Here is an 8,959-nt window from a genome sequence, read left to right as displayed (position 1 = left end):
TCACAAATTGTGACACAATCCAAGATGGCGTCTCGCGGGAAGTCGAAAAGTTCATCAGCGATGGAAGGGCTGGCAAAACAATTTTCGGCCATAACGGGTGAGACTTTCGTGTTAAACTTACACAGTTTGTGTAGAAGGTTATAAAACTGTTATATTTAATTAATGTACCTAGAAATCATGATAGTTCAATTAGTGTGACACAGTTTACGATTTTATTATTTAATTTGCCCAATTTAAAAAACAAAAAAAACAAAAGAAAGGTCCTTTCCCCAACATTCCACCAGCCAGATCCACAAAGAACACCACACTGCATGGCACAGCAGTACAGACACTGAGACAGCAGTGCACCACACATCACACTCAACTCAATCAAAAAGTACTGATACTACACTATAAATAATAATAGTATTTTACTATCCCTATCATTTTTTAATAAAATGCAATAACAAAAACAATACAATGTAATTTCACAACATTCAGACATGTCCACATTAATTAATATAGGCTAATAATAATAAATTTAAATTTTAAATGAATTTCATTCTGTCCGTCCGTGTCAGGGGTTGCCAATCGTGTGTCGATCGCGGGGTGTCGCCCATTTATCATCGCTGATGTGTGATAAGTTACGAGTGTACCTCAACCAGCGCATATAACAAAAAAGGTTTAATTTTTTGTCGCCCATCACTCGCCATCTATCATGTCTGTTGTGCATTGTATTGTATGGACTGTTGATGACTGATGTGATGCAACGAAAAACACAATACAAAGGAACAAATCAAGAAATATTTCTTGGTTACTTAAGCAAAGAAAGTTTACTACTACTACTACTAGTACTAGTACTAGAGTTGGACTTGAAAATGCGACCTCTGGCTTTGTGCCGTCCGCTGCACTCTACCAACTCGGCTCTCTAATTCTAGCCCTTTGGCGTGGATGGTGTCCTATTTGGAAAAAAATATTCCGCAAATTTTGGGGGTATCTACTCTAGAGATACTCATAATGTTACTTTGTTCCTTTTCTACTTGTAGGTGCAACTGAAGAGGTCGGACTCCGTTTGCTTGAAGTGTGCAATGGAAACCTTGAGATGGCAATTGGTATGCAGCTAGAGGGCGCTACAGCCGGCTCGGGGGCGTCCACTGCCGGGGCTGCCACCGCAGGGGCGTCCACTGCAGGACCGTCGGGTGTAAGTGCCGCTCCGGAAATTCCACCAGAGTGAGTATTGATCCAGCTGTCGATTTCACTAAACTCTCCCCAACTATCCGAAGATAGAACTCATCCTCAGTTAGAAAGGGTTACTCTTCCTAACTCAAGATTCATGATTAATCTAAGCATTTCTTAAAATCAGCTGCAGGGCTTGAAATTCACACTAGACTCTCACAGGGCCAAGGCCAGAAATTTCGCTTTGGACAAGGTCAGACCAGTTAAAATAAGTCTAGCAGTCTCGGGGGTTTTCAACTGATTACCTAAAATGTGTAATATTTTCATAAAAAAATTGTTTGGCTTACAGTGACAGCGTCCGAGCTCCAATTCCCCAAAAGCGGGAAATACTCGTACAGGATGTCCCAACATTTGGTAAGTATTGTACCTGTATAGGATTTGAGGCTTTGGATGGTGAGGTATCAATGTATATTTGGTTTGCAGTTACACCATGTGTGTATCTACTTGCCAGGTAGAGTTTGTTCTTAGAGAACTGTCTTGCTTTATTCTACTGCCGCAGAGTAGATAATCAGAGGTTCGGGAGACTTCTCAGTTCTGAAAAGAACTGTCCTGCTTTTTTAACTATTACCAGGGTGGATGGTATAGCAAATAGACTGGACTACTACTTTAGCTTATAGGATCAGAATTAACTGTACTGTTGCGGAGTCAGTTCTGAATTGGTCTCAATGTTTTGACTAGCTTGCTCTAGTCATCGTCAGGAGACTGAAGAGGTAAGAGAAGAGTGGTCTTATTTATAGGGGTTCAGTGGATCCACTGCAGGTGGATAAATAATCATAAAAATACACCTAAACCTTTGATGACTCCCTCAGATATCAACCCACATGCTAACACCATTGTACAGTTTCTACAAAGTACATTTTACATGTCCCTTTGTGTGGGAACACAATTCCTTTGAAATTTTTGACAAAACCGTCTTGCTTTCATTTGTAGCGAGGAACACAGGTTGAGTAACTCTTCTTCTTTATCCTTAGGTCCACGACCGAGGCGAAGGGGCGGTCAAGTTTCTATCTTCGATAAATTCCGCGACTTCCAAGCAGAGACAAGTAAGTTGTGATGAAGAGTTTACCTAGCTCAGTTCTTTTAAGACTGCATTGTCTTGTAAAGACAATGATTATTTAACTTCCTCTTCTTCTTTGTCCAGCTGCGCCACGCATCCGGAACTCTCTACCACTTAATCTTAGATCTTGTCTTTGTACCAAATCTCTTCTCAAAACTTATCTTATTTCACAGGTGTTCAAGGACTAATTTAGTCACGTCTGTTTTCTTTCGTTTTCTTTTTGGGGTTTTACTGCGCCTTGAAAACCCAGCAGGGTGGAAATGTGCACACTACAAGTCATATTTATTGTTATTATTATCCTTAACTTATGAACCATCTTCAAATATAGGGCATCAAGAAGAGATGATTCGTAACCACGGCAACCTTGTCCCCCAATCAGCCAAAGTCCGCACCCTTGAAGACCTCTTCAGACCTCCTGTAGATCTGATGCACAAAGGAACCTTCAACACAGTAAGTACATTTTTTGTTTAAAAAGAAATCTTGAAAAGCTGACGGAAATCTTAAAAAGCACGGATTCGCCATGTGTGGGTATCCGTTAAAACAAACTTAAACTTTCTGTGAATATTTTGTTTATTTGTGGCATGTGGCATGAGTTCTTAGGAGCACCAGACTCAAGTTCTGGTGTTTCTGATCAGCAGAGTGTGGGTTGGAGTCCTTGCTGTCACACTTGTGTCCTCGAGCAAGACACTTTACCGTAAGGCCGAGTAAAAAAAAAAACATGTTTCACGTCCGGGTTTTTCAAAAAAAGGAGGAAGAGGGGCTTTTTATTTTTTATTTTTTATTTCAAGATGGCCGCCATTCTTTGTTAAAATGTCAAATATCCATTGTTTTTTCTACTGCTGAAATTTAGTCGAGGCATTCAGACAAGACATTCAGATTGTTTTTGCTGAGATCATTTAAAATAACCCTATTTAAAAAAAATAATAATAATGTGCATAAAAAAAAAATTAAAAAAAAATTAAATAAAGGAGGCGGCTTGTAAAAAAGGAAGCGGGCGGGGACGTGAAACATGTTTTTTGTTTTTTACTTGGCCTAACTGCTTTCATTCGGCTGGGAAATTTAGCCGTGAGACCAGTGGACAATTTTTATTTATACTTTACTGAGGAAAATCTTTACTGGGCAGCACAATGTTTTTTGCTCAGAGTGCTGGGCAAAAATGTTGTGTCTTGGGCAAGCCCACCCACCACCACCCTCATTGGCTACAACATTTCCAGAGATATATAATATTAACTTCTATTTTGGTTTGTTTTGTGAGCAGGCCATGGAGACAGGTCAAAACCAAGGACGCTGGTTAATCGTTAATGTTCAGGACGTTCAGGAGTTCAACTGTCAGAAACTCAACAGGGACGTTTGGAGTGACGCAACAGTCAAAAGTATCATCAATGAATCCTTTATTTTATGGCAGGTTAGAGAAAGTTTGTCGGGTTAAATGAAAGAATATTCGTTGGAACAAATGAAACTAATAATTTTTGGTTTTCTGTGCATTTAAAATTTTGAATGACGGCGATTTATTCTTCGTTCAAAGTTAAGTTTGGTTACCAGCCAAATTACCTTGTCTCGTGCACCCTTTCTGACTAGTATCCTGCTAATTCTTGCTAAGCAAATTGGGTTCTGCTGTTGTTGCTTATCAGGTGTATCATGACAGCGATGAAGGGAGGAGATACATGCAGTTTTACAAGGTGGAGGAGTTCCCTCATGTGGCATTGCTCGATCCAAGAACTGGTAAGATTTGAACTTTCGATCAATTAATCATAACTGGGTGGAGATTCTAGACGCATGCACTTACAATGTCTTCTGCACTGAGTACAATGAAAATATTTTACCGAGGGGGCAGTGCTTCCACACTCCAAATGGTTTTGTACATCTCCCCATCCAGGGAGAATTTTTGATAACAACGTGCAGGAATAAGAAACGACCCTGTCAAGTCCCATTCTCGAGACAACAATAGCTACACTGCTATATGGCTTGTCTGACAGTTGGCGCGATATGCTAAGGGACTTATAACCAAAGACAACTATCATGCCAGTGAGAACTCTTTCGTTTAATTTTGTTTTATATTTTCTTTTCTCAAACGACAGGTGAGCTGTTGGTCTCGTGGAGCAAGCTTGACAGCACGTCATTTTGTGATCTTGGTAAGGTGTCTTTTTCTCGTTCAACAGTAGATTGCACATGACGTCATTGACTGCCATCTTTGATGACAAACAATGGAAGCGTGCACGCTTGAATGCTCTGTGCACGACTCACGCGTGCCTGTTTCATCAACGATGACGGCCAATGCAAGGGGGTCTATACAAATTCACATTACTAATTTCATACGTCTACTTCATTCTGATGCATTAATCCTATGAAAAGTCTTTCATTGAAACTTATCGTCTGAACAGGGCCCAATTTTATGAAGCTGTAAAGCAGAAAATACTGCTTGGGGCACCAGTCACATCAATGTAAACTTAGTGTGATTTTGTCTGGTAATCTGGTTCTGTTGAGCAATACTTTCTGTGCTTAGCAAGTTTTTGTGCTTACAGGCTTTATCAAATTGGGCCCCGATGCATGTTTGTTTTCTTCTTTCTTGTTTCAGTTATGGAGTTTTTATCCAATCATCCATGCTTCGACAAAGAGGTCCCAGCGTCCCCACCTGCCAAAAAGGCAAGAATGGTAAGTTATTCTTATAAAGGGTTTACAAGGTGCTGCCGCTCACTCAGCTGCCACTGCCAGAAACAATGGGCCAAACCCCTTCTCTTAGCAATAAGTGTAACTAGGTTATTTTAATTGTATTACACAACACACGGCTTTAGGAAGTAGCAATAATGATCAAGTGTCTTACCTAAGGACACCTTTAAGGGTAATTTTTTTCTTCTTTATCTTAGACAAAAACGATTTTAGATGCCAGTGAGGATTCTCAACTTGAAGCGGCCATCGCCGCCTCCTTAGCCGAATCAACTAGCGACGCCCACAAAGACGGCGCCCCATCTTCCAAAGACACCCCCGCCACAATCGCTTCCAAGAAGATTCACGAGACGATAAGTCTGTCGGACGACGATGACCTCGATGACGAGGATGATTATGATGAGATCGTCGACGTCGAGATTAACTCAAATCATGACAGTGATTCAGATTGCGTCATCGAGTCCGTTAAACCCAACCTTCCAAAAAGCCACCCGCTCGTTGCGAATTCCAACTCCTCCAACACCACTCATAGAACTGACTCAAAGTCGAACGAAAGAACGAGCCAGTCAGCTGTTAATGGGACAAGCACAGCCGACGAAGCTGTAAGAACTAAATCGATGACCCATAGTGAGGAAGATGCGACTCAAGGGAAGAACACAGTTGTCACAGAGACGGACTCCAATGATGGGGTTGCCAAAGAGACAAATTCATCACCAGTGGTCCTTAAGAATGGGGAAGAAATCGGTATGTCCCATCAATTTTTCTATGTTCTATGTATTTAGATTTTTTGACTTGTCAATTTCAAAGTTGCAAGGCTCTGAGTTTTGTGTCTTGGCTTAATTCTGTTTTTCGTTATGCTTACCTTCCAGACGTTCATTCCATGGCCAAGCTAATGCTCAGATTCCCAGACGGAAAGAAGAAACAGCTGTCCCTCCAAGAAGATACTCCCCTTCTGGTAAATGGAACCGTCTTATGAGCTAGTCTTTTGTAAAAGCTTACTCTCTTGATTAGGAAATTCAACTATTTGGGAGGGGTTTCTCAAGTAGGGTAGACTACGCTATGATAAAAACACCCGAATGAAGAGAAGTATCAGTTGTCCCTCAAAGAGGGTACTCCCCTTCTGGTAAATGGAACCCTCTTATGAGCTGTCTTTTTGGAAAAGCTTACTCTCGGGGAGGAGTTTTTAAGCAGGGGATGTCCAAAACTAGAAGAGGGCATCTTAAGAAAAAGCACCCTGGTTATCAAAATGAATATCATAATGTGATCAAAATATTATTCTTTCTGTAAAATTCCATCTCTTTTTATTGCAGACGCTGGTCACATTGGTTGGTAAAGAAGGATTTTCAAATGAGCGGTTCGAAATGGTGACGAATTTCCCCCGGAGAAAACTGTCGTATTTGGACTTTGATAAAACTCTGAAGGAGGCCGGACTCAGTCCGCAAGAAACGATTTTCATACAGGAACGCTGAAGCACTCTTTGGCAATAACGCACCATTGAGGTATTTCTGAGGTGTTCCACACTTTGCGCAGTCTGGACCTAATTGTGATTCAGCATGAGATAAGAATGGCACTCCTTTTTTATATATGTATACAAACAAATTATGTTTTCATGAGAGCGCTGTGCTTTTTTTTGTTTAAAGGTAAAGAGGTGCACCGTTTAGACCGTAACTTGCTAGTAGAAACTTGGGTGAAGAAAGCTGATGAACTTTCCCTGAGTCTCTGCTCAAACTGAGGACCCTTTGGCCACTATCACAAACCCGCTTAAGAACACAAATACGCTAAGCGGACAAATATGCAGCAAAATGTTTAAGCAGTTGAAAACGCCTTGCTACGTGTCTTATTTATGGCTGGTTCACCGCTATTTCTGCGCTGTGAGATACGGCTTAACAGTGGACTTTTTTTCTGCGATTCAGTAAATATTGTTCTCATAGACACTATGCATTGGCTTCCATTGCTAAGACCAAACAATGTGGGAACTTTTACACAATGGAATAAAGAACCCCACAACAATTTCGTTTTTTTAAACTGTTTTGTTAAACAGGGTACTTCTTCAGAAAAGGGAACAATAGAACAACAACAGCAAGTCCCCACAACTGTGCAAGCAAAAGTATGCGTGTACACACCACGCACATTTCTCAGCCAATGATTAAACATCACTGGGCCCAATTTCATAGCGCTGCTTAACGGTAAGCAAATTTGCGTGCTTACTGTAGCAGAAAAATTTGCTTAAGCCTTAGCGTATTTCACAGGTTAGCAGAAAAACTTGACAGCCATATTGCGCGTTTACCGTGGATTTGCATTGTGACGTAAGCACCGGAAGGTTAGCATGCCTTTTCGTGTGCTTACGGTTAGCAGTGCTATGAAATAGAAATCGTACAGTAAGCAAAAAATTGGCCGCTAAGCAGCGCTATGAAATTGGGCCCTGATCTCACATCTAGTACCATTTTCTTTTTAAGCGACTTCATTTGTGGAAAGTTTTCTATTTTTGTGTCAATATAGCATCAGAGCTGGGCTCTTTGTAATTGAATTGAACTTCAAACTGTGTAGCTGTTAATATGCACTCGGCAATACACAAAGTGTAAATGACCTGGCATGCCTTGTATATCACCAAGTAGACATAGTTCCAAGTCTGTGATCGTGGCTTTTAGTCTTGTCGTATTTGCAAAGATGGCGTTTCCTTAAAGCCATTGGACACTTTCGGAACAGAAAAAAAAATCACAGATTTACAAATAACTTACAGGGTTTTTAGAAGGTAATGGTGAAAGACTTCTCTTGAAACATTATTCCATGAAATGCTTATACTTTTTGAGAAAGCAAGGGTGGGTTTTCCTGTTATTTGACCAATGATGACCAATTTAGCCTAAATTTTCACAGGTTTGTTATTTCATATATAAGTTGTGATACACGAAGTGTGGGCCTTGGACAATACTGTTTACCGAAAGTGTCCAATGGCTTTAAGTGGGCGATTCTTAATTAACAACTTTCAAATACTTTGATAGTATGTTTTCAAAGAATAATACCAATATTATACACAATCTCTTAACATTTCACTATAAAAGACCATTTTCTATAAGTTAGTGAAAACTTCCGAAGACTGTGTTAACAACTTAGTGTTATGTGAAATTTCAAAACTTGGGATAGTATTTTTCAAAGAATAATACCAATATACACAACCCCTTTTAACATTACACTGTAAGGGCCATTTTCTATTTTTAAATAACTTGTTAGTAAAAACTTCTTGAAGGCGGTGTAAAAACCCTTTTGTAATGTCTGTAAACTGCGTTCTTTTGTCAGGATTAAGAGATATTTAAGGAAGATAATTTGTGAAAGTGTGAGTTATTCCTTTCTTATAGTTTCAAGTCTGTGTCTGTGGACTTTTTTTCAGTAAGATAGGGAGTATTCTTCTTGAGGCAGAAATGTGGTATGCTTTAAATTTGTTTGGACTTTTGATTCACCACACGATAAGGGTAGTGTGTGGCTTTTTTATGCGACAACAAAAAACCACAGAAATATTTCCAGTTCAAAATTGCTTGTTTAATACCGTTTTAAACTGCGCTTCTTGTTATCTTCAATCTTTCAAAAAGTATAAATCTATATGATGTAAATAGTACATGTGCAATTTAATCAAACACCATAATTTACACCAATACTGACATATTTTGTTCTTTAAAAAATCAAATAATACCTGTTTTAACAGGAAATTTAAAAATATATCAAAAAATTTATCGTCCACTTTCTTTGGAAATTCTAGAAGACTATTGTCAAGTTAGCACATGGGGGCAAGAGCAGGGCAACAAAAGGTTGTAGCCTCCGCGTAGTTCAAGCGATGCCAAGAACCTATCATAATAAAGTAATATAACAACAGTTTCTAGAAGAATAAAGAAATTTAAATCTAAAGCTAGCGTTCGTAATGATTTGATGGGCTTAAAATTAATAGAACACATAGATTTGAACAGTTTTTAAAAGTAATATACAGGATTGGTTAGGATTAAAAACATTATTTTAATCTGAAAGCTTATGATT

General features: G+C 39.4%; 1 protein-coding gene across 1 annotated transcript; it reads left to right on the top strand.

Moving 5' to 3' along the window:
- Window positions 1-18: 18 nt before the first annotated feature.
- On the top strand, window positions 19-7,165 carry LOC117298459 (UBX domain-containing protein 7-like). Its single transcript, XM_033781729.1, has 12 exons — window positions 19-97; window positions 1,026-1,209; window positions 1,505-1,569; window positions 2,187-2,258; window positions 2,601-2,722; window positions 3,531-3,677; window positions 3,904-3,994; window positions 4,351-4,404; window positions 4,848-4,924; window positions 5,137-5,680; window positions 5,806-5,891; window positions 6,247-7,165. The coding sequence occupies exons 1-12, from the start codon at window positions 25-27 to the stop codon at window positions 6,403-6,405; spliced, it is 1,674 nt and encodes a 557-aa protein (XP_033637620.1). The 5' UTR covers window positions 19-24; the 3' UTR covers window positions 6,406-7,165.
- Window positions 7,166-8,959: the final 1,794 nt, after the last annotated feature.

Source organism: Asterias rubens, chromosome 13 (genome assembly GCF_902459465.1).
Source record: "Asterias rubens chromosome 13, eAstRub1.3, whole genome shotgun sequence".
NCBI lineage: Eukaryota > Metazoa > Echinodermata > Asteroidea > Forcipulatida > Asteriidae > Asterias > Asterias rubens.
Note: the sequence above shows the minus strand (reverse complement) of the source record. Positions and strands in the feature narration are given on the sequence as shown.

Excerpts from the sequence above, each read along its gene's own strand:
- LOC117298459 (XM_033781729.1), top strand. The coding sequence starts at position 25 with ATGGCGTCTCGCGGGAAGTCGAAAAGTTCATCAGCGATGGAAGGGCTG. Across the intron at positions 2,723-3,530 it reads ACAAAGGAACCTTCAACACA|GCCATGGAGACAGGTCAAAA; the intron begins GTAAGTACATTT and ends TTTTGTGAGCAG. Across the intron at positions 4,405-4,847 it reads CACGTCATTTTGTGATCTTG|TTATGGAGTTTTTATCCAAT; the intron begins GTAAGGTGTCTT and ends TTCTTGTTTCAG.